At 45.7% G+C, this 25,967-nt stretch overlaps 1 protein-coding gene across 2 annotated transcripts in view; it reads right to left on the reverse strand.

Annotated features, from left to right (window-relative positions):
* AFG2B (AAA ATPase AFG2B) overlaps nucleotides 1-25,967 on the reverse strand; it is a 247,052-nt gene that overhangs the window by 73,273 nt on the left and 147,812 nt on the right. The window contains exon 8 of one of the 2 annotated variants that reach the window (XM_086958256.1): nucleotides 23,074-23,208. The exons of the other annotated variant lie outside the window; for it this stretch is intronic. Within the exon in view, the coding sequence (XP_086814382.1) occupies nucleotides 23,074-23,208 (135 nt within the window). The remainder of the gene's footprint in view (nucleotides 1-23,073; nucleotides 23,209-25,967) is intronic. 2 annotated transcript variants of the gene reach the window in all.

Here is a 25,967-nt window from a genome sequence, read left to right on the forward strand (position 1 = left end):
AAAAATATAGATTTTTCACTAACAATCATTTATGAACTTTTTTTCAGGCCCCAGTTTATTCAACATGAAACAGTTACTCAATGTTTGTTCCAATGCATTTCACTTTGTATTGTTTTCATTGGATCATTTTAAAAATTTCTAAAAATCCACTATGACCCTATAACAACACTCTCCTTTATAGAAACACAACCTTCTCAACCAGATAATTATTCTGATGCTACAAAGCATCACCTACTATTTTAGCCATCAGGGGACACAAGCATTTAGAACTGATTCTGTCGTACTTATGAGCAGCTTCAAAATGAATACCTAATAGTTCACCACTTTAAACATACAAGGGTTTAACTCACCCTGGTAGGTTGGTGATGGGAGGGGATTTTACAGTAACATTGAACCTATGATGCAATAGATTCTTAGTGGGGGACACAATCACACGCTCCGATACATAGATTAGAGGCATTCATTGACATATGGAGAACAAAACATGAAAGGAACCGAGATGACATCTTTTTTTCAATATCCAATAATACTTTTCTAGATTGGATTATTTACTAATTGACAATGGGCTGCGCCTTCAAGTACTTGAAACACAGTTTGGTACACAGGTCCTGTCAAACCACTCAGCTGTCCATGCAATTAGAGTTGGGCTTTTCCCATAGATCCATACACCAATGATGGGTAATCAATTAGTGTTGCGTGCTTATCTAGGACCCTGATCGATACTGTGACCTTATGCCCCTATTCGGCTATAAATCCATTTATTCCCTATATTGGCATAACCGTTCAAGTGCAATATTCAGTAACTCATCTCTGGCCTCACACGAACAGAGCCACATTCCAGAATAGCTTTCTCTGCCACTTCCTTTGCAACCAATTAGTGCAATGACAGAGCAGAAGTCACTATCTGAGATTCCTAGAATAACACTCTGAGTTCTTCAACAAGATAAAAACTCAGCAAACCTGGAAATCCCCGCTTGCTGTGTTTTGATTAGTAATAGAACTCTAATGAGCACTGATAGACGATCACTTCCTAGTGACATCTTATTGATGTCTTATGTCCAGCAAACTTACGTCAAACAAGGCACCTTTCAGGTATAAATACTACCAACGTGGCCTTAAGCAAGTCCCCTGTTGCCCGTCGCCTGAAGCTGCTGTTATGCTGAAGATATCATAGCTGCTATCGCTACTGCTATCGCTGCTAACTAGCGAACAATGGTGTGGTGAACCTAGGAGCTGAACAGCCGTCCCCCTGCAAGAGCCCAGCAGATGCAAGCTGCCCGCGGACGCTGTCCCCCCTCCTTCTCCTCCTCGACGCGCTGAAGAAGAGACGCTGCCTTTCTCCTGCCGAGAAATCCAGCTCCAGCGTTTCTGGTCTACCCTTGCGGGTGACTGGGATATCGAGCCCTGAGGGAGATACCAGACCTCCATCATTCTATTCCAGAGGTATGGTGTTGACTAAACCCTTGAGAGAGAATTCTTGAAGCAAACCTTGGCAAAACCAACTTAACTTAAAGCTACTTACTTACTCCCCTCCCAAGTATTAGGCTTAGGTCAGGTACACTGGGGTAGGCGTAGTTAGAAGCACCAGTTGAGTATGTTAGCCTAATGTATATATGAATGTATATATGTTTTATTACTTTTAAACCATTGTATGGCTAAGAAACCATATCAATGCTTTTACAGTATTATTTCGCAATACTTATCTTACTGTACGTACTTTTTATCATAACAAGTCTTGCAATTGTGGCAATTCATTTCTCTTGTACGAGAAGAAAGACTGTTCAATAAATGTTAACCCTTTATTGACAAACGCCCGTCTCTCTGTTCTCTACATATTGTGAAAGTAAACTGCACCAACCTGACTGAGTAAAATAACTGTCTATTGTTTCACACGACCCTAGAGATTGACTCTTGATCTGAGGAGCAAAGTTGTCATGTTGCACGGTTGTTGGAAAACTGAATCCCTTCTTGGCTGTGCCAGGGAAGCTGAATACTTCCTATTCAGTCAAGAAAGTTTCTAGTGACCTCTGAGCTAGTTGGTAACAAACCCAATTAAGTTTAGCATAGTCAGTAGAGGCCTGGAAGATCCGCACTTCTACGTCGATACTACTGTTTATGTTATTCCAATGCGCAAGGCCTATTGGGAAAATAGGAACTACGCTACATTAGATTGGTTTTAGAGACTCAACCCTGCGGACCTCTATTTGTGAAATAACAAAAATTACTTTAAAGAAAACGCAAACAGTGAAGTGGAATGAGAACCAATATGGACATCCGCTACAGCAGACATCAAAGGGCAATTAATTTCACACCAAGCTTGATTCAAACACATGGCAACACAAAAGAAATCCAAACTTGAGAACCACATCTCTGAGGGTCTTTTATGACATGAGGAAAGCCAGATAAGAATAAGAACATTTCCTGATGAAAGATGCCAAAAAAAGACACCCCCCACCAACTAACGGTATTACCATATAAGATAATAAAGCAGAAAAAGTTCTAGCTTTTAAGGTTTTTCAAATTCAAAATAGAAACTGAATTCCCTTGAATAGAGACATACATAAATTGAGGATACAAGCCCATTATTTAGAAAACGTAACATTTCCTAGGGGATACGGTTTTAGTTTTTCCCTCATCAACAACCTGATTACAATTGACAAAGACAGTTTATCAATCAAAACCCTTAAAACAACAAGACAGCTGAACCAGATGGCCTATCTGTGTCCTTCTATATAGCTTATACGAACCTGTTCGGTCAATAATTGACAACACTCTTCCTGCAGACTTGCAAGGTAACAAAACGAATGACAGAATCCACAATAACTCTTCTCTTAAAATCTGGTAGCGACCCAAACAATTACAGTTCATCTGGACCAACAGCACTCCTAAACTTCGACATAAGGATTTTCACACCTGTCTTAATGTCCCGTATACAGGAAGTCTGGACTCTCATTGACTCGCCTAAACAGTAAGGATTTGTTAAAAATAGTCATGCAACCGACAACACTAGATTGGCCTTCAATTTAGCTAATGCCTCTGAAAACCATGGGGCTCGAATGGTCCTTTTCTCGCTATATGCAGAGAAGGCCTGCAATACAATTGATTGGAAGTGTATATGGAAACTCTTAAATAAAATGTTACAGATCCCAACCTAACATATTGGTTACTTTTTATAACCCTAATGCACAAATAAAAATATATGGGGGAGTTTCTAGTGCAACAGACCAATGTCCGCATTAATTTCTACCTTCTCAATGGAATCTTTGGTACAGAAAATAATGTCAAACTCGAACATAAAGGGATTGACATTTTAAACGGCTCTATTTGGGGTTAATGTCCTTTTTTGTCACAAAACTGGAGGAAAAATCCACTTGCCTTACTGCAAGAATTCTGATCCTTAGTCTCTGGGTCACTCATTCAATACACTATTTAGGAATATTTCTAATAAGGGAAACACAACAAATATACCAATACAACATACCAAACTTGCATCATGTTTTATAAAAGGACCTATATCAATGGGGGAAACTAGATATTTCAGGGCTGGGCTGAGTGGGGAGCTTCAAAATGCAAATGCTACTTACCAGTATGCATCTGTTCTTGGCATGTAGGGCTGCTGACATTCATATCTGTGCATAGATCGCCGCCTAGTGTTGGGTCCGGATGATTGCACATTGTTGTCCTGGAAGAGTCTTCGAAGTATCACGAGATAGGTGGCTCCTCCCCTGGACTACAGTGCGCATGGGCATCGCCTCCATCCCCAGATTGTTTTTAGCCATTGTGGCCGAGATGGAGTGAACTATGTGAGTGATGACCATGCTATGAGCATATACATGAATACTGCAGCTGCTACAGGCGCCGGGGAGGAGGGCGGGCGATATGAATGTCAGCAGCCCTACATGCCAAGAACAGATGCATACTGGTAAGTAGCATTTGCAGTTCTAGGCATGTGGGCTGCTGAATTCATATCTGTGCATAGAATACATAGCAGTCCTCCTATTATTGGCGGCCGCCCGTGCCAGCTGCAGCAGTTTGGAAAAGTGTTTTGAGAACAGCCTGACCAACAGCTGCCTGCTGTTTAGAGTGCACGTCTACACAGTAATGTTTAGTAAATGTATGTGTGGTAGACCATGTGGCTGCTCTACATATATCCTCTAAGGGAATGTTCCCAAGGAAAGCCATAGAGGCCCCCAACTTTCTGGTGGAGTGGGCTCTTGGTGGAATTGTAAGAGTGCGTTTAGCCTTTGCGTAACAGATCTGAATACATTTCACGATCCACCTAGCAATACCAGCCCTGGAAATAGCGTTACCCTTGTGGTGTGTTGCAAAGGCAACGAAAAGCTGCTTAGTCTTTCTAAAATCCTTGGTCCTGTCAATGTAATACATTAGGGCCCTTTTAACGTCAAGGGTGTGGAGCATCCGCTCCGCCAGCGACTCAGGATTTTGAAAAAACACCGGCAACTCGATTGTTTGGTTTATGTGGAATTGAGACACAACCTTGGGTAGAAATTTAGGGTTAGTGCGGAGCACCACCCTGTTAGCATGGACTTGGAAAAAAGGCTCTTGGATGGTGAGGGCCTGCAACTCACTAACCCTCCGTAGCGATGTAATTGCTACTAAGAAAGCCACTTTCCAAGTCAGAAACTGAAGCTCGCAAGAGTGTAGTGGCTCGAAAGGAGGACCCATCAGCCTTGTAAGAACCACATTGAGGTTCCATTCTGGAGCTGGTGGTGTCCGTGGTGGAATGACCCTTTTGAGTCCTTCCAGAAATGCCTTGATAGCAGGAACCTTGAAAAGTGATAGGTGTTGCCTATTCTGGAGGTATGCGGCCATCGCAGACAGGTGAATGCGGATGGAAGAATACGCCAAATTGCATCGGTACAGATGGAACAGGTAACATATGATGTTCTGAATGGAAGCATCCAGCGGGTTAATGTTGTGGTTTGCACAATAAATGACAAACCACTTCCATTTAGCCGCATAACATGCTCTAGTAGTGGGCTTTCTTGCCTCCCGAATGATGTCCATGCAATCGGGGGGAAGATTGAGGTAGCCAAATTCTAGGACTTCAGGAGCCAGATCGCCAGGTTGAGCTGTTGCGGATCTGGGTGCTGAATGTCTCCATGGCTCTGCGTCAGAAGGCTGGGTGTGAGATGAAGCCTTTGATGCGGTACCACGGAAAGTTCCAGAAACGTGGTGTACCATGGTTGGCGAGCCCACGTTGGAGCAACCAGGATGAGAGTCATCGAGTGCTGCCTGAGCTTGCGTGCCACCAGCGGTATCAGAGGTGCTGGGGGAAAAGCGTACGCAAATCTGCCTGACCAGTTCATCCACATCGCATTGCCCTGCGATTGCGGGTGTGGGAACCTGGCGGCAAAGCTTTGGCATTTTGCGTTCTCCCTTGTGGCGAACAGGTCTATCTCTGGATGACCCCACCTTTGGAAGTACGGTTGGAGTACCGATGGATGTATCTCCCACTCGTGCATTTGGTGGCTGTGCCTGCTGAGCAGGTCCGCCATCTGATTGTCTTTGCCTGGGAGATGTTCTGCCATCAGGAAAATGTTCCTCTGAATGGCCCACTTCCACATGCTCTGAGCCAGACGAGACAGCTGCGGAGAGTGTGTGCCCCCCTGTTTCTGAATGTAGTACATGGCCGTCATGTTGTCCGTCCGGATCAACACGACCTTGTTGCACAGATGTACTTTGAATGCCATTAAGGCCATGAAGAATGCCATCAGTTCCAATACATTGATGTGCATCTTCCTTTGCTGTAGTGTCCATAGTCCCTTCACTGTGTAGTGGAGTACATGCGCTCCCCATCCCTGGAGAGAAGCGTCCGTCGTCAGGATAATCTGTGGCACAGGCTCTTGGAACGGTCGGCCCCTGCAAAGGTTCTGTGGATTCCACCAATGCAGTGAGTTGTACGCCCGACCGCTCACCAACACTAGGTCTGTTAGTTGCCCGTGAGCCTGAGTCTACTGACGTGCGAGGCACTCCTGGAGCGGGCGCATATGTAACCTCGCGTGCGGGACAATGGAGATACAGGATGCCATCATGCCTATCAACTGCATGAACACCCTCGCTGGAAGCGAGTGCTGAGGTCTGAATCGTTGGATCAGCGTCTGAATACTGGCGACTCTCACTGAATTTGGCTGCGCAGTGGCTGCCAGAGTGTTTATCGTCGCGCCCAGATACTGCCGTATGTGGGCGGGCTGGAGATGGGATTTTGGGTAATTCAGTGAGAATCCCAGATCGTGCAGGAGATGAATGGTGCGGGACACGTGGTCGGCGCACTGTTGTTCCGACTTTGCCTGAATGAGCCAGTCGTCCAGATAGGGGTAGACGTGGATGTTTTGACGTCTTAGATGCGCCGCCACAGTCGCCAGGCACTTTGTAAAGACCCTGGGCGCTGTGGTGACCCCGAAAGGCAGAACCCTGAACTGGTAGTGCTGGTCTTGAATGGTGAACCTGAGGTACTTCCTGTGTGAAGGATGCAGGGGAATGTGAAAGTATGCATCATTGAGATCCAGAGTAGCCAGGAAGTCCCCCTGCCGGAGCAGAGGGAGAACCTGCTGCAACGTGAGCATATGGAAATGTTCTGACAGAATGTACCAGTTGAGGGGCCTGAGGTCCAGGATGGGCCTGAGGGATCCGTCCTTTTTGGGGATTAGAAAGTACAGAGAGTAAACCCCTGTTCCCCTTTCTTGCAGTGGAACGAGCTCTATTGCCCCTTTTTGCAGCATGACTTGGACCTCCTGCTGCAACAAGTGCAAGTGCTCGCCGGACATAGGACGGTTTCTTGGAGGTATGTTTGGTGGAGTGGAAGTGAGTTCCAGACAGTAACCATATTGGATAAGAGATTTGACCCACCTGTCCGTGGTGATGGATTTCCACGCGGGCAGGAACTGCTGGAGTCTCCCCCCGACTGGTGTTGTGTGGTCGGGGGGCAGCGACAAGGCGTCACTGTTTGTTGGTGGCGGAGGACCTGGAGCTGTTGTTTCCACGTCCCCTGCCCTTGACGTTGTTGCCCCTGTAACCACCTCTACCCTTGTTGGTGTATGAGGTCTGGGTGTTGCTTTTATAGTATTGCGTGGATTGTGATGCCTGACCCCTTGAGGTGCCTCTGTTATTGGAGCGGCGAAAGGAACCACCCCGAAACTGCTGGGACTGTAGGGCCCCCATAGACTTAACAGTGTCAGTGTCTTTTTTCATTTTTTCAAGGGTTGCATCCACTTCTGGCCCAAACAGGTGGTCTGGATTAACTGTTTGGTTTAAGATCATAGTCTGTATGTCTGGTTTAAAGCCTGATATCCTAAGCCATGCATGCCTACGCAGTAGCACGCTAGTGTTTATAGCTCTGGAGGCGGTATCAGCCACGTCCAGTGCGCACTTAATGGAAGCATTGGTGATAAGCTTCCCCTCCTGATTTAACATTTCAGCTCCCTCTTTGTACTGATCAGGTAAGTGCTGTAGAAGGGTTTCTAGGGTGTCATAGTGTGCCCTATCGTAGCGTGCAAGTAGGGCTTGCGTGTTTGAAATGCGCCAAATATTAGCTGCCTGCGCAGCAATACGTTTTCCTGAGGCTTCAAAGACCTTCGATTCTTTGTCTGGGGGAGGAGCATCACCCGTGGTCTGCGAGTTTGCCCGCTTGCGTGCGTTGGATACAACCAAAGAGTCCAGTGGCAAGTGTCCTTTGATGTACGTTGGATCAGTGGGCGCTGCCTTGTATTTTTTGTCAATACGAGGATTGATGACTCGCGCCCGGGTGGGCTCCCTAAAAACCTCAGGCGCGTGCTTTAGCACTCCTTTGAGCATTGGCAATGTCTTGACAGTCTTTTCAGCCACCGAGAAAGTGTCAAACAGAAAATCGACATCCACTGGGTCCGCATGGAGGTCGACATCATGATTGGCCGCAGCTCTCACAATTAGAGCGTTGAAGGCTGCAGAGTCCTCTGTTGGAGAAGTTTTTGCAGCAAAAAGCTGCGGCTCGTGTCCCGACTGAGGGTCCTCAGGGTCGCCTCCAGCAGACCATGGCTCATTGACCTCCTCTGGATCCGAGTACGCTGGATAATTGTACTCCTCCTCCTTGTCTCCGTCACCCTCCCCAGCGTTAGAGTGAGTGGGTGAGAGTTCCAGACCTTGTGGAGATGCAGGCTCCATAGGGGCAGAAGTACCCCCAGAGTCCAACTTCTTTTTGAGTGGGATACGAAAATGTTCCAACACCGGCTCCGGGGTGATCTTCCTTTTAAGGAGAGAGAGCTTGCCTGTGTTGGCGTCGATGACAACCTCTCGACGCTCCTCGTCCGCGAGTGGCTGGAGCCGAGGCTTCGGCACCACCAAAGATGCTTTAGGCGTAGACACCAGCTTCAAGGGCACCCCGGCCCCATGTTTTGGAGCGAAAGCCTTCGGCGTCGTCTTTGGCGGCAGCGTGAAGTGGATCGGCGTCTGCGCCTTCGCCGGTTTTTGTGGAGGCTTCGTCGCCACATCCTTCGGTTCGGGAGCCACTGCTTCCTTCCGAATACGTTGAAGGGACTCCGTGACCTTCTTGGTAAAGGACAGTGAGGGCTGGACCGGCTCGAGCGAGTCCTCCGAGTCCGGGCTCGGGTCGGCGATCAAAGGCACGGTCTTCGGAGCCGACACATCACCGTCCTTGGGTTTGTCGGCCGGGATCGGCGCAGCCAGAGCTTTGGGGTCGTCCTGACGCTTCTTCGAGGCCTTTTTAGGGTCATCGACCTTTTTGGCGTCGACGCGGCTCTTCAGAGCGTCGACCATCTTCGGCGCCGACGCAGCCGCGTCGGTCGTCTTCGCCTTCGGCTTCGACACCGGGGTCTTCGGGTCGGCCATCTTGGCGTTGCTCTTGATCTCGGCGGCCATTTTGGACTTCTTCGGCGCCGAGGCCTCTGGAGCCTTTGGTCCCACCAGCGCGACTTTCACTTTCGGTTTCGATACGGATGGTGCTGACCCTGACGGTTTCACTTTCGGTTTTTGTACCGGGAGTGGCGCATCACCAATGTCCGTGGCCGGGCCCGGAGGCGGGGCCGTGGGACGTGTATTGAGGTCCTGGGTAAGGCCCGAAGGCGATCCCTCGACCTGGGCCTTATGCTGGGGTTCGGCCCCAGAGTCCATATGAGGATGCTCTTCTTCCGAGCTATCCTCCACGGTGGCAATGGCCCCGTCGTCGTCCCCTACCTCCTCGACGACTTCCTCTAACTCTTCATCTCCCGCGTCGTAGTTCTCATCGTCCGACGCTGGGTCAGAGTCCGAAACTTGTAGGACGGTGTCGTCTTCAACGTCTTCTTCAAAGATGTTGGCTGGAGGGGGTGCCGATAACTGGGCCTGCAGTCTCGCGGCCCGACGTAGTTTGAGAGTCTTCTTCGACCGGAACTTTGAGCAGGCCATACACCTGGCCTCGTCGTGGTCCGGCGACAAGCATCTGTTGCACACTGGGTGCACGTCGAGGTGTGAATACTTTGAGGCACACACCGGGCACCTCTTAAACGGAGTTCGTTCCATGTTGAAGTAGTCTGGAGCGTCGTGTAGGCCCGTCCGCGCCGACAGCACGCGGAAGGGCAGCAAGTGTTCAGAGCCGAAGAATAAACCAACCCGAACGATGGACAATACCGACGCGAGTCCTAAAGACCTTTTGGTCTCAAGTTATGAAAGTTAAACAACTATCGATTCCGACAGAGGGAACCGAAGCACATCCGAACCCAATGGCGGAAAAAAAAAATCTGGGGATGGAGGCGATGCCCATGCGCACTGTAGTCCAGGGGAGGAGCCACCTATCTCGTGATACTTCTAAGACTCTTCCAGGACAACAATGTGCAATCATCCGGACCCAACACTATCTGTTCATCTCATCTAACATTAAACTCGACTACCGGCAAAACATTTCACGGGGAAAAACGACTTTTCCTCCCCTCATGACTCCAGTACCCTTAACCCCTTCGATGCTGATGACGAGCTCAGCTCGTCATCAGCCACGGGGGGCGTGTGCGGATGACGAACTGAGCTCGTCATCTAACGCTGCTTTTCGAAAAAAGCCGCGTAGAGCAAAAATCACTGCAGCAGCGATGCGGTTAAACCCAAATTTCCTCCTTTGGGTTACTCATCCAAGCTTTCAATGCTGAAACGATTGGGATCCCAAAGAGACTAGGTGATTAATAAGATATGGGGACAGTACGAGATAAAAACATATATAGCCCAATTCAATCCCTATCCCAGTAATTAATTTTGATTAACCCAGCTTCTACATTGCGATACAAAAGGGGATGATGGACGGAGAGTTTGAGCAAATCAAACACTCACCCCCAGTCAACTGATCTGGGTTTAATCCATCACCATTCTTTAGCTCACTCAGCCACCCCAGTTCAGACATGGCCATATGCAAATCAGTCTGCCACTGTGCCTCATGGGAACAGTCCAGCCCAAACTGCCAAGCCATGTCTTCCCTGGACCGGAAACAAGTATCCTGGGACCGGTTTCGGATTCATAATCCTCATCAGCCAGGCTATCTTGAATCCAGTGGCCAAGTGAGCAAGGGACTCACGTCTGAGCATACCCTGCCAACTTAGGGCGAACAAAGCGATACAAAAGGGCACAAGACAGAGAAGTACAACCCATAGCTAATAGAGAATGGACCCCACTTGAAATTATTTTCCATAACAAAATACGAATGGGGGCCTCCCTGCTATATGGAGTATTAAACCAACTACACACAGATAAACCCCAATCATACAAAGATGCAGGGAAAGGGCATGGGACGTTCAATCCAGAAACAACTTCAGAAAGGATATGGGCAATGACGGGATTTTACGGAAGCAAGATGGCGGCCGCTACTGCTGCCGAGTGAGTAACTGTGGCGTCCTGCCCGAGGTCTGACCGGATCGTTGTCTGATACCGCTGCTGCTTTGAGTTGAGCCCTTTCGGAGCCTCCTCGTTTTTGCTGCAGAGTTACTTCTGTAACACCTGTCCCGGAATTGTTTGGTTCTGTGTGCTCCGAACGGTGCTCTGGCGGCGTGCACACAGCTGAATTGCATCCGGAGCTGCGGAGCCGTGGAGAGCCGCGGAGTGTTGGTGAGAGGCGGGGGAAATGGCAGGAGCCGTAGAAAGCCGCAGACCATAGCGGCGAGAGTGAAAGCCGCGGAGAGTCCCACTCCGAGGCAGAGGGGGAGGTGAAAGGCGGAGAGTGGAGGCATGTGAAAGCTGGAAAAACAATGAAGACGTCGGTTGGAATTTGCCTCTAAGAGCAGCAAGACTGCAACGGGGGTGTGGAGAGTCTTTATGCCGGCAGAAGTTACAGTAGCTGTATGAAGGGCAAGACGGAGACGCCGGGATACATTGTTACAAATACCCAGGCGGTATCGCTACTTGAGCAGGATTGCTCTTATTTTTTAGAATTTCGCATTGAAGGCATACCGGTTCAGGACCTTTCTAGTGGCAGTAAGTAGTTGCAACAAAACTCAAGTAATTTACTATTTATTTTTACTGCCCATTTCTTTGCTTGACTGTTTATCGGTGCTGCCAGATACTGCCATAAACTGCTCTATACCGCTATATATCTAGACAGCGTTCTAAGCAGCAAGCAGGCAGCAAGAAACTTAAAACCCTTAAAAGCCTCAAAGCTTGTCGAAATAGCAATTTAGAACAACTTCACTCTGATTGCTGGTATCAGTATAAGGCCATCTGATCTAGCTACTTACCTGCCAGCTACTAACTTATTTAGCACTGTCATTGGATCATTATTTAAGTGACAATTATGGCGCCTAAAGGCAGAGGGACAAAAAAAGCTGTAATTAATTCAGCTAATGCCGCTAACATTACATCCAGTGCTGCGGAAAACACTGTAATAGTGTGAACGACAGAGCCCAATTCGCTTAATATAGATGTTTCTGAGACCCGAGCTCGTCAGCAGAATGGGGTCATTAAAGAGCCAGTAATACCAGACTTATTTAGGAAGAAGAATGCAGCTGCTTTATCTAAGAATAGTAATCAGACGCCTGGTGGTCATATCCAAGGAAGCGCGCAAGGACCTGTCATTGATCTGCGTGGTTCTATTCCTAAGAACCATGGCTCAATTCTTTCAGTTCAGACCCCTTTAAACCTGATTTCGCCCACAGCTGGAGACGGAGCTGGAGTTGGAGGGACTCCCCCCCTCGAAAAAGGCAGCGACGATGACTTAGCCGAGCTCTGTCAAGCGGTGGAGGAAGTCAGGGTCTCGCCACGGGTGAATGATCAACCTTCAAATGATGCAGAATCTATTGAATCGGGGGGTCAATTTTACTCCATGTCCGACGTGTCGGTAACATCTGATGGGGAATTTGATGAGGAGTTGATCAACGAAGGTCATCTGTTAGTAAAAGACTGGGCTGATGATTGCAATCAAACTTCCGAGGAAGAACTTCTTGGCTCTGACTTCATGGCGAGCGAAGGAGCTCCTAACACAGTTTGCAGGGTTGTAGAGGTACAAAACCCCCTCACAGGTGAAAACTTAGGTATATTAAACCAACCGCCTTGGGAAGGGGCTGGAGCGGCATCAGAAACCCAGGCTGAATTCCCAGAACTAATGGAGGGAGATGAGGAGATCACATTAAAATCTATCTATAAGCTGCAGACCTCCATGTATAGATTGATCATGGCTCATAGAGAGGAGACCAAGGCAGAGGGGCTCCGCACCCAAGGAGCTGTTCGTAAATTGCAGAATGTTGTTCGTCGCCTAGCTAAATCCAGTACTGAAACCAATTTGAGAGTACAGGAGACTGAAGCTCGGATTTCTGTTGTGGAAGATGAACTCTCTACACAAAAAATGTCAATTAAGGACTTGGAGAGTACTAGACAAGACATCGATTGGAAGCTGACCGACCTGGAGAACCGCGCACGGCGTAATAACTTACGCATATTGGGGATAGCTGAACAATCAGAGGGAAGAGACATCCGTCGCTTTGTTGTGGAGCTGCTCTCGGATGCTTTTCCAGATCTCAAAGGATGGGACTGGGATAAAGAAATTATAAGAGCTCATCGCTTTCCCTTTAATCAAAAACGCGATCAGGGGGGGGGGGGTGGTGGGGGGGGGCGGAACAAGAACCCAAGAGCTACCCTCATATGCTTACAGAACTACTTACTTCGTGAGATTTTGTATGACTTGGCTAGGCCCTCAAAGACTAGAAAGGGCGTAGGGCATGACTTTTTTGTCGGACCGGATTTTTGCCCGGTAATAGTGCAGCAACGCTGGAGGATTAAACAGCTAATGGCACCAATTCAGTCTAAGGGGGGGCAAGTCTTTCTTCTAAACCCTGCAAAACTTAAGGTTGTGCATAAGGAAAAAACTATTTTTTTGTATCTGAGGTCAAAGCACAGCAATTCTTAGATGCAATGTGGTAGAGATTGGATAAGGATATGGATTACATATTTTTTCTATGCTTCCGTGGTTTGCCCCTTTTTCTTTCCTTTTTTGCTGGGGGTAAGGTACTATTTGGGTCTGGTCAGCCCGGGCAGAATCACATAGTTCATACTCACTTTCCATCAATGAGGGCATTTGCCCTTAAGCTTCTGATGGGGGGGGTGTTGGGAAGAGGGTGGGTTGGGAGTGTGTGCTGGGGGGGAGGTGTGGGTGGGAGAGGGCTCATTTTTGGGTGCAAGGAAAAACAGCTGAAGGATGCTTTGCTCTTAAGTTTAGGATTTTTGTTTGGTTGGTGCCAATTTCTGGAATTTTCTGTTATTGCAAGCTTAATTGCACAACTGTACTAATACAAGAAAATGGTTAAATTGACGATCTGCTCCATCAATGTTTGTGATTTAAATGATAAAAGGAAAAGGGGTATAATGGCTCAGATGTTAAAAACTATGCGGACAGATTTAATCTGTATACAGAAGACCCATGTCTCTTGGGCAAATAGAGGATAGCTTAAGGATCGTGGATTGGAGGTTGTGGGGTCCTCTCGTCAAGCTCCACAATAAGAGGGGTGGCCATTTTAAAGAGGTTCGGACTAGGTGAAGTTAAAAGAATTAAAGAAGATCCACTGGGACGATCGGTTATTGCTGAACTCAAACTTGGGGGATCGATCATTACTATCTGTTTGGTTTATGCCTCTACTGTCGACGACCGCACAGTCTTAAATCAACTAAGTGTGGGGTTAGCTTTATGGTCACCTAGTTTAATATTATGCGGGGACTTTAACTTGCATTTGGATGAAACATTTGATATTTGCGGAAATACTCCATATGCAGGGAGAAAGAAGAATGTATTTAAAGCAGTTAAGGGGATTGTTCAAGAACATAGATTGATAGATGTGGGGGTATGAGAAAAAGGGGGGGAACGTTTGGCTGTACTTTTTTCTCTGCCCCCCATCAAAGACACTTTAGGTTGGACTAATTTTTCGTTGCTAAGACTTTACATAATGAACTTGCTCAAATGGAATATGGGGTGTTACCAAAAATTATATCGGACCATAACCCCATCACTCTTAGTTTTGACTTAAACATTCCACCCACCCCCCGGCTGTGGTCTTTTGATCGTAAGCTCCTGTTCGATTTATCCTACGTTGAGTATATGAATACTTGGATTCCTGAGTTTTTTTCTAATAACAAGGGATCCGCTTCTGCAGAAGTAGTTTGGGATACATTTAAGTGTGGGGTGCGAGGAGAAACCTTGAGCTATTCAATAAGAAAACAAAGGGAGACTAGAAAGAAAGAGGAAGCAGAAATGAATAATCTGAGACTGTTGGAGATTCGGCTTATGCAGGCTTGTAACAAGGGACTAACCACAGATACTATTACTAAGGAACTACTGGCTCTTAAGGTTAAGATTCATCAAGGATTTGCTTTAAAGTTTGCTCAACAAATTACTGCTTTCCGAACGGAGGTTTACGAAGTAGGAGAAAATTCAGGAAAACATTTGGCCAAGAGGGCAAGGCAGAAAGCGATGTTTGCTAGCATCGACAAAATTAATAATACTGCAGGGGCGACTGTTAACAAAACTGGTGATATACTTAAAGTGTTTTGTGACTTCTATTCCAAATTATACGCTGAGGATGTTGTGGGAGATTATTCAGACCAGATTACTCAATTCACCTAATCTGTTCTGAATGATATTTTACCTACACAGGAGAGCGAGAAGCTGGACCTGCCAATTACTTGGGAGGAGATTGAGCTGTCACTGATGTCCCTAGCCTCTGGAAAAGCTGCAGGCCCTGATGCTATTCCCTTGGAGTTATGAAGCATTTTCGTGGTATTCTAAAATGAGAAATGGTGGATTTATGCTTAAGAGCCCAACAAGGTATCGCCCCTCAATCATGGCATGATTCTATAATAACTGTATTCCTTGAAAAGGGCAAACCTCCCTTGTTACCGTCATCCTTTCGTCCCATTTCACTTATAAATGCCGACAGTAAAATTTACTCTAAAATTCTTGCATCACGATTATCCAATATTATTTCTCCGCTAGTTTCTAAATACCAACATGGTTTCATTCCTGCCCGCGACACTGCGGATCGTATTCGACGGGTGATCGCGTTTCTTGACTGGTCCCAGGCAACTCGGTCTAACGTTGGACTTGTATTTTTAGACGCTGAAAAAGCCTTTGACCGGGTTGCCTGGGGCTACCTGTGGGACGTGTTAGCCGGGAAGGGACTAGGTCCAGGTTTTCAAAAAGCACTTAAAACCATGTATACTGCTCCAAAAGCTTATATCCGAATTAATGGCCAAGTTTCCCCTTCTTTTTCAATCACCGGGGGCACCCGTTAAGGATGTCCCTGCTCGTCTTTACTTTTTGCACTTTATATTGACCCTTTAATTAACTGTTTTATTTTGGAACAAAAGATTAGACATATTTACTTGTCTAATACCAACTTCCGAGCATTAGCTTACGCTGATGATATTGTGATAACTACCACCGACGTCCAGACAGCTCTTCCGGCAATTAATGATCTTGCTAAACAATTCGGATCATTCTCCGGTTATAAACTTAATCTGGAGAAAACGCAGATCCTTTGCTCTGGGGATAACCCACCTCCGAATATTTCCACTAACCCAGAGGTTACATATTTGGGAATTAAGATTTCCTATAGAGAAAATACCGTAACTTAATATAAACCCCGTGATAGCACAAATGAATACTACGTTACAGCGTTTAGATCACTTACACCTATTATTGTATGGTAGACTCAATATCTTAAAAATGCTGATCCTACTAAGAGTGTTGTATATGTACCGTACTATACTGTTGGAATTTCACACTCTCTCTTTTAAAAACTTAGAAAGGACTACCTCCCGGTTTTTGTACGGCTATAAACGCCATCGCAAAGCCCTTAAGAAAATTATACTTAGTAATGAGTGTGGGGGTTGGAATGTCCCTTATTTCTTATTTTATTATTTAGCGGCTACACTACAATTTATTAGCCCTCTTATAATGGGAGATAGAGCAAATATACCCGTTTGTCAAACGCCAACGATATTCGAATTGATTAGGGGTGAGAAAGTGAAAGGCAGCTTTTTTAAGGTTGTTGAGCCCAGTTACCATAAAAAAACAAAGTATAAGACGTTGAAGGCAGCTTTCGGAGCCTGGCAAAAAGTTCGAAAGCATTTGGGCCTATTCAAATTAAATGTTTATACCCCCTTAGCTTCTTCTGGTCTTTTGCCAGCTATTTTCTGTGATTTAACGACTTATAGGTGGGAGCAGAAAGGACTACGATATTCGGGTGATTTATTTTTCAATGGTCAAATTGCTTCATTTCAGGAACTAGAGAACAACTTCTCTTTGGCAAGAAATCATTTTTTTAAATTTCTACAGCTCCGAAGTTTCTTACAGAGTTATTTATCCACCACCTCAGCTAGAATGATAAAAATTCCTTTATTAGAATTTTTGCAGAAAAAAGCTTGTATAGGTTCTCTTTACTTAAGTTTGATTCAAGAATGTGGGGATGATCTGGAACAATGCCAGTCGAAATGGGCTAATAAATTAGGTATCCCTGGTATTGATGTTTTGTTTTCTATTAAGTGTGCTTCAGACTGTCTGATTACAGGGATGATGAAATCTCAGCATTTTATGTGTATACATAACCTTTATTATACTCCAAGTAAGGTTGCTAAGTGGAGTTCGACCACTGGAACTAATTGCAGTCGTTGTGGGTTATTTGCAGCTGATGATTTGCACATGTTTTTTTCTTGCCCCAAACTTTGGGTGTTTTTTCAACAAATTGAAAGCTTTCTTTCGGTTGTTCTTAAATGTGATATTACGGTAACCATGGAGATGGTGTTATTGGGTACTGAGCATACTCCCTCTAGATTAAAGCCAGTGTCTTATTTCTTATTTATATGTATGGCGGTGGCTAGGGCCTGTATTACCAGGGAATGGATTAACCTAAATCCTTCTTCATTTTTTATTTGGCGTGAAAAATTATTGTTTATGTATAATATCAAGTCCGCTATTTATAAGTTAAAAGGGATTAAAAGAAGAGCTTTGGGGGAGAAAATTTGGGCACCTATTGCGGACTGGATTTAATCATATTGCTTGAATTGTACAATTTTGTATGCTGTATGTATTTAAGGTAGATTTCTTTTTAGTCTTGTATTGCTGTATTTCCTTGCAAGAAAACAATAAAACCATTAAAAAAATAAAAAAGATATGGGCAAAGACCAGAAATAATCCATATGTGTACAACACAAGGAAAACTCATACAACATTCTAACCAGATGGTACTTTACTACAGCCTTCTAAAAGGCGATGTGAGGCAGTTCAGAATTATTTTAGAAGTGATGTGGGGAGAAAGGAGATATGATTCAAGCTCCAAAATTACCTTGGGGTGGACATAATCATGAACAAAAACAGTCAGAAAACAAGGCCTCCGAGTTCAACTAGATCCTATGATTTTGGTACCAAGGTCCTCAGGGGAAAACTCCACATACCCTACCTCCACACCACTGAGCAATTTATTGACAAATTTCCTGTTGGCAGCTTGGTTAGCTTTGGCCCAGTTCTGGAAGCGGGAACTTACTCTACCACTACTTGTTCGGTGGACAAAGACATGGTCGGTCTACGCAAGTGAATAAGTGACTGCATTGATAGACGACTGCGTGGCTAAATATGAAAACTTCTGGACACCTTTCATTACACACATGAAGAGAGATAAATGATATGGGAAGGCCCTTCTGATCAGACCCGTTGTTCTTCACTGCTCAGGTGTTGACAGGATATCCTCGACTGCAGAATCATCATTGGTTGATTAACACAAATTTTACAATTATGCCCAAAAGTTGTGGTAAATTATGTGTTAAAAGAACTCACCACAACCCAATGATTTGTCATTATAAAGTGATTATGTATTCATGCAACTGAGTGTAAAATGTACCAATAGGAAATGGTTGAATTGTCATCAACGCAGTGGTAGCAGCCTTTGCCCTGGAGGAATGAGCCCTCAGTCCTTTTGAGAGATGCTTCTTTGCCAGCGCGTAGCAGGTCTTAATGCACAGAACTATCAACCGTGAGAGTCCTTTCTGCACTGCCTTGTCTTTTTTTCCTTCAGAGAACCTCACAAAGGGTTGATCATCCACCCAATGGTCTTTGTTGCAATCAATATAAAAAATTCAGAGCTCTCGTGGGATCCAGTCGATGAAGTCTCTCCTTCAATTTTGAAGGTTGAGGTGAAGTAAAAATGTTGAGAGGATGATGGATAATCCAACGTGAAACAGTCACGACTTTTGGCAAAAAGGACGACATGGTTCTCAAAACCAGCTTGTCTGAGGGAAAGGTGGTTTAGAGTGGCTACATCGATAAAGCCTGGAGCTCACTCACATGATGAGCTGAAGTGACTGCAACAACAAAGACTGTTTGAGAGCGATAAAAGCGCAGCATGCAGCTGTTCCTGGTTCGAAGGGGAAAACAATAAGGAAAGTAAGGAGCCAATTAGGATCCCACTGTGGCATCACAAAGGGTTTAGAAGGGAATGTGTGTCAAACCTTCAATAAAATGCATCACAACAGGTGATTTCAACAAGGAAGGCTGAACTGGTAAATACAAAAAGACTGGAAAGGACAACAAATAACTTTTAAGAATGCCCACTGCACAAGCTTGCTGAGCCAAGGACAAAAGTAACCATAATATATATACAAAAGTTTGGTTTGTAGGAGTTCTGCGTTGCAGACTCCACATTAGGCAACAAATCTGTTGCAGAGCCCAACATAAATAGAGTTCACAGAAGGATGCCTGAACGAGAGGAAGAAATCTACAACCTCAGGTGGCAGATCAAACTCAGTCTGCTGCTGCCTAATCTCCGTGCATGGAGGTCTACATTGCACAGGTTTGGGTGCAGAACTCTGCTTCAGCTGCTGCAGAAGCTCCTCCAGCAGAAGTAGAGTTAATGGAGCAAAAATGTTCATGCATAGCCAGAAGTTCCATATACCGTACTCTCCAAGCCCAATCCGGAGCTACTAGGATGACTTTGTTCACGATAAGGGATATGCCCTGATGCTCAAGCCAACTCCAGAGGTGAAGCGCTTCTCGGCAAAGGACCCCACTCCACCCTGTTGGTTGCAGTACTGTGATGGTGTTCTCTCAGAGAACTTGCACAGCCCTACACATAATAGACAGCAGGAAAGCATCAAGTGGATGGTTTGCAGCTCCAACAGATTCAGGTACAGGTTTCTGATCTTCACCTCTCCCAGATACCCACCCAGCCCTGCAGGGATGCAGCTGTCACTAAGGGCAACAGAAGACAGGTTTGTTGCTGGTCAACTTGTAATCAAGAAGCCATCACTGCATATCTTGTGCCGTCTTCCCAGAAACCTGGATAACATCCTACAGGTGTTCTGGGCCGAATGAGTCTTCACATCCCACTGCGGAACCCCCATATTCCACCTGGTGTAATGGTCAAGCAGGACACTAGCAGGCCAAGAAGCCTAAAAACTGTTCTCAATGAGATATGGAACCGAGGAAGAAACATTAGGATCATAAACCCAAATGTATTGGACTCAGCAATGCTGGAACAGTTTTCAGAGTGTGGGTGCTACCATTAATGTTCTCTTAGGTCGTAGGGACAGTGAAAAAAGCAAAGGTCACACAAAGAACAAGTGTAACAAATGTAGTCAGCAGAAGAGTGGTAAGGGTGCAGCCACTAAAACTGCACAGCCATACAGTTTTAATGATAAAACCATATGTAGAATAAGGTGTGGATAATTGAGTTTCAGTGAATCACCAAGAAAAGCATCTTGATTTTTTTGATCCTATTAAAATCTTTGTTTTAAATCACACTTGGGAATCACAATAATGTGTGCATCATTTATGCTTTCCGAATTAATAATATATTGTGAAATATTTGTACAGTTCATTTACAGGTATTCCAATTTTGTGTGACAGCTTACAGCCTTTTGTTTCACACTACCTTTACCCCAGAAAGATAGACACATAATTCACTATACAAAATAGACTTGCAGTCAGAGAAAGTAAACACCAATCTCCGCTTTAAAAGAATATTTAGCAATTGTCAAAAGACATCATGTGAGATTTGACACAGCACAGCAATTGTGACATGATTAAAACAAAATTGAGGTTGGGGAGAGGATGCAGCATTATGGCTAAAGCGGTAGACCTCGAAGCTGGGGAACCGGATTCGAGTCTCGGCAGCGACGCTCAACATCTTGTGATTCTGGGTAAATCACGTAATCTCCCCGTGCCTAACAAAAATGAAAGCGTCCAACTGTAACTAAACTAGTGATCATGTAAAGCGCTCTGATACCCGATGTCTCGGGTCTAGTTCAAGCTATATAAAAGTCTAAAAAAATAAAAAGGCATTTTTATAGTTCATTCACACCTCCGGGATGGTTATTTTGAGGGTGCTGCATTATCCCCTGCAACCTTGCTTTCAGTGCCTATGCCTGAACTCATTTTGAAGAAGGAAAGGCCCATAAATACACAGTGCATTAACTGAGGTGGCGAAGTGAGCTAAATAATGATGATGGATTCAACCCAGATCTGTGACTGGGTGAGAGTGTCTGAAAAGTTTCAGCTCTCCGGTCATCATCTCCTTGTGTTTGCTTTGTTCGCCTTAAGTTGGCAGGGTATGCCCAGACGTGGGTCCCTTGCTCACTTTGCCACTGGATTCAAGCTAGCCTGGCTGATGAATGGTGTTACCCAAAAACTGGTCCTAGGATGCTTGTTTCCGGTTCAGGGAAGACCTGGCTTGGCAGTTATGACTGGACTGTTCCCATGAGGCACAGGGTTCAGACTGATTTGCATATAGCTGGGTCTGAAATGAGGTGGCCAAGTGGGTTAAACAACGATGATGTATCAATCCAGATCTGTGACTGGGGAGGAGTGTCTGAAAAGTTTCAGCGCTCCGTCCATCATCTCCTTGTGTTTGCCATAAATACACCATGGCTGGATGAGCTTCATTAAAAGAAGCCTCTGCAAAGGAGTCACAATTGACTTTGGTTTTTTGAATGCGAACCCCAAAGTCTTCAGAAATTCGCTGTAGTCAGAATGTTGTTTGTGACTGAGTTGAGCCTCCTTCAACAGCCAGCTATCAAGGTAGAAGCCCACTGGTATCCCCAACCTCCAACGATGTGCAACGGCCACCGCTATCACTTTTGTGAACACGAGGCGAGGAATCTGCTTGCAGAGTATGCACCAGATAGATCGTTACTGCAGTTAAGTAACTTTTTCTTCTGATGGATAATTCTACCTGCAGACCGCTCACCTTTAGAACTAATTACAGAGAAATGCCCTGCTTAGGAGGAGGAGGATGGCTAAAGCAGGAAATCGAGTAAAACGGATTTTGGGAAGCGTCTCTGTGACTGTCCGAATCCAGGCAGTAATGCTTAGCAATGATGTACAGGGACACCCAGGTAGCCATTTTACATAATTTAACATTTAGGGCTCCTCTTGCCACGAGCTAAAGTGGTGGATTTGGCCCTGGTCGGACGGGCCCGAATCCTTTCAAGTCGGTCCTTCTTGGCCACAGTCTAGCGGGTTGATATAGAGAATGATCTAACTCCAAGGGTCCTTTCCTGTACCGCTCTACCCTTTTTGACATTACAGTACACCACAAACAACTTTTTATCTAGTTGTGTGTCTGTGGTAGGGTCTACGTGGTAGTTGACTGCAAGCCTAGGATCCAACCTGTGCAGCCGCTTTTCCTCCTTTGTGGTACGGGCAGGGAATAAAAAGGTAAGAAGGTCGATGGACTGACTCAGAAGGAAGGGAATTACCACCTTTGGCAGGAAAGCAGCCTAGGTTCTCAACATCAATTGTGGGCAAAAAGAGGTAAAAGGAGGGACGGATGCCAAGAGCTTGTAGCTTGCTCACTTGTCTGGTTGAAGTTATTGGCACCAGAATAAGCTATTTCAAGAGATCACGGAAAGGATCCACCAGCATATTTTAAGCAATACTGTTAATATTTATCCAGATAACATATGATGTAAAAAAAATGTAAAGGGTTTACAAATCCTTCCAAGTGGTTCAACAATATCTTTGTACCGTAAACCTGATAAATGTCCTCATTTCTCTTGCAAGAAACCTTAGCGAGATACAAAAAGAAAAATGCGAATTTAAAAGATGAGAGAATGAATGTCTGTATACTTTACCCCACCACTTGAAGGTAGTGGAAGAATGGTATATGTAAGACTTTTGGAGGGAAGGGAGGGTGAGGCAAAGCAACACAGACGGCGGGAAGGGAGGGTGGTGTAAAGCGAGACAGAGAGCACGAAGGGAGGTTGGGGCAAAGCAACACAGACTGCAGGAAGGGAGGGTGGGGCAATGCAACACAGCCGGCATGAAGGGAGGGTGGGGCAAAGCAACACAGACTGCAGGAAAGGAAGTTGTGGCAAAGCCACACAGATGGTAGGAAGAAAGGATAGTAGTAAGGTAAAAAATCACGGGGAGGGGGAAACAAAAACGTGGGCAAGCACAAGCACTCTCATGGAGAATGCCTTTGCTATCCAAGGCAAGACCTAAAAATATTACAATACTCAGGTGAGACCTAAAAATATTACAATACTAATGCACTTACGTACATAGCAGTCTTTCTGCAACTTCTGAAGAAAATATGAATCTTGCATATAAAAAGGTTTCTTATTTTTCATTACCTTTTGATCGGGAGGTGGTATATAAATTATTCTATCCAATCTCCCAGGCCGCATCAAGGCATCATCCAAGACATCTGGTCTGTTTGTGGCAGCCACAATGAGTACACCTCTGTTACAAATCTCTTGCAGCTCCAGCTAAAAAAAGTAATTTAATAAAATGTTCAATAATATGCCATATGCTGCTAGATAATTTTCTTGTTACTATCAAATGTACTTTTAAGAACAACTTCAAGCCTCAGGGGTATAATTAAGTTTCAATTCTGTCATTTTCATCAAACTAGGGTCGCAACAGTTTAAAACTTTGTGCTCATGAAATATAATCACCAAGACGTGAAATAATGACAGGTTGTGAGTCCTGCCGAGGACACCTAATGCTCACTTTTTAGGCATACAACTTCATGCACATTGGCGACCCTAGAACAGGCATTAGCCAAATGCCCCCCAACCTCTAAAATCATAGTGGGAGGGGATTTTAATTGTACATTCAAACCCCTATCTAGGGACGGTCCCCTGGGTATAGAGGAGAAGGACTCTAGATGGTCTATCCCAGCCCTGTCATTAGCTCCAATTAGAAAATGGTCAGCAAGGGCAATCCAGATCAATGCCCTGACCATGGAATTTAATTTAAGAGCGCTAAATGGCAGGACAACTTCTGACCGCGAGGGAGCGATGACCTTTAATAGGCTTAATGGCCCGTCGAGAATTGATGACATCTTACTGGATGTCACACTGTGGTGTGACCTAATAGACATGGAGGTCGTACCATCACAGGATAGCGACCACAACCCCTTATGCATGAAGCTAAGGTGGGGTAAATTAAGGGGAAGTGGGAACAAAGTCCCTCTGAGGACAACCAATGAGGTCGTCCCCTACAATGGTAATCGCAGGCTAAAATGGGATAAGGTTCAATTCCAGGAAGGGAATCTCGAGAGGATCAGGGCGCATGTAGCAGATTTGACAGTGGAGTTGGAGGTTCTCGAACTGGAAAAAGGTAGTGCCCAGGGGCCGTCCTTCTCCTTGGCTTATAAAAAAGCAATAGAGGAAGTAGGACAATACTTTGTAATTCAGGGTAAAAGTGGTAGAGGGAACAATAAACTGGTCAAATCCAGTAACCCGTGGTATTCAGATCAGTATAAGGCAAAACGCAAGGAGTTAACAGTCGCCCTGCTTAATAAGAATCCCTCACTAGTTAGAGCGGCTAGGAAGGATTATTCGAGGGTGTTAGTGTTGGCTAAACGAGAGTGGGAAGAACAACATTGGCATGATCTTAAAGCCGCTGCCAATAAGAAGAATGCGACGCTGTTCTGGGAATTGATTAACAAGGGTAGGCAGCAAAGCACACCACCTATTGCTAACCACATAACAGAACAGCAATGGTATTCCCACTTCTCTGCACTGTATGGCGGGATAGAAGTGATAGGTTCACCTCCCTTAGACCCTGATAGTAGGACCCAATCCCCACTGGTGCACGAGGAACCATTTCTGCCCTCTGAGGTTATTTTGGCCATTAGGCATCTGACCCCTAGGAAAGCAGCGGGCCCAGATAGGATACTTGGGGACCTCCTTTTGAACGATCCTGCTGCCTGGGCCAGACTCATTGCCTTAATAATGAATTTGATCTCCAAGGGTTACCCTGTGCCAGACTCATGGAAGGGAGCAGAGGTGGTGACTGTGTATAAAAAGGGCGCCAGAGATGACCCTGCCAATTACAGACCGATCAGTCTGATTGACGTGATCCAGAAAGTGGTTGGCAGGGTCATCATCTCCAGGGTGGGTGTCTGGATGGAAGAGGAGCATGTTCTTTCTCACTTCCAGGCAGGCTTTCGTCAAAAGGTGGGCACGATGGACCAGGTCTTCCGCTTTTTTGCAATCTATTGGAAGGCTGTCAACAAGGGTAGTCTCTACCTGGCATTCATAGATCTCAAAATGGCGTTCGACCTGGTCCCTCGTGCAAGGCTGTGGGACATTCTGGAGAAGATGGGCTTTCCAGGGCCACTTTTGGGATTCATTGTGAAGCTCCATGAGGGGAATTATGCGAGGATTAGATGGGGTACCCAGGGACAACTGACAGAGAGGGTGCCCGTGAGGAGTGGAGTCCGCCAGGGATGTGTGATGGCTCCGACCCTGTTCTCCCTCTTTGTGAATGGAGTGGTGGACCATCTGAGGGAGAAAGCGGCAGATGCGCCATCCCTGGCAGGGGAAAAAACACCTACCCTACTCTTCGCGGATGACACCATCTTGATTTCTTAATCCCCCACAGGTCTCCAAAAACTCTTGGACCGTTTTAGTGTGTTTTGCACTGACAGAGGCCTTACCATCAACACCTCTAAAACAAAGCTCATGGCCATTTCACCTTCCAAGAGATTTAGGAACAATGTTTCGCTCAATGGTGGCCATTTGGAGTTGGTTGATTCCTTCGACTATTTGGGTGTTAGGGTAAACAGCCGGATGAAATGAAAAGATCACTTGGCCAAAATGCTATTTAACCACAAAAGAGTCTCAGGGGTGGTTTTAAGGGAACAACGGGAGTCGGAGAGTAAACCTGTGGCACCGACTCTCGTAATCTATGAAGGCCAAGTATTACCGGCAGCCCTATATGGATCCGAGCTGTGGGGGCTCAAGAACATAACGGAACTAGTTACTTCTGAAAATAAGTTCATGAGAGATTTGGTGGCCCTTCCAGTTTCCAACCCGCTAATCCCCCTCCGGCTAGACTTGGGGAGGCTCCCCCTCAAAGACATAGTGCGTTTGCGCCCACTACTTTTTTGGGTGCGACTGAGAAGGACCCGGGAGCTCCACAACTATGCAGCAGTCCTAGACAAACTTATTTTGCTAAACACGAGTAACAAAATCAAGTGGCTGTGCAACCTGAGGCAGTTGGTTGTGCAATTGGG

This window comes from Lissotriton vulgaris, chromosome 2_1 (genome assembly GCF_964263255.1).
Source record: "Lissotriton vulgaris chromosome 2_1, aLisVul1.2, whole genome shotgun sequence".
Taxonomy (NCBI): domain Eukaryota; kingdom Metazoa; phylum Chordata; class Amphibia; order Caudata; family Salamandridae; genus Lissotriton; species Lissotriton vulgaris.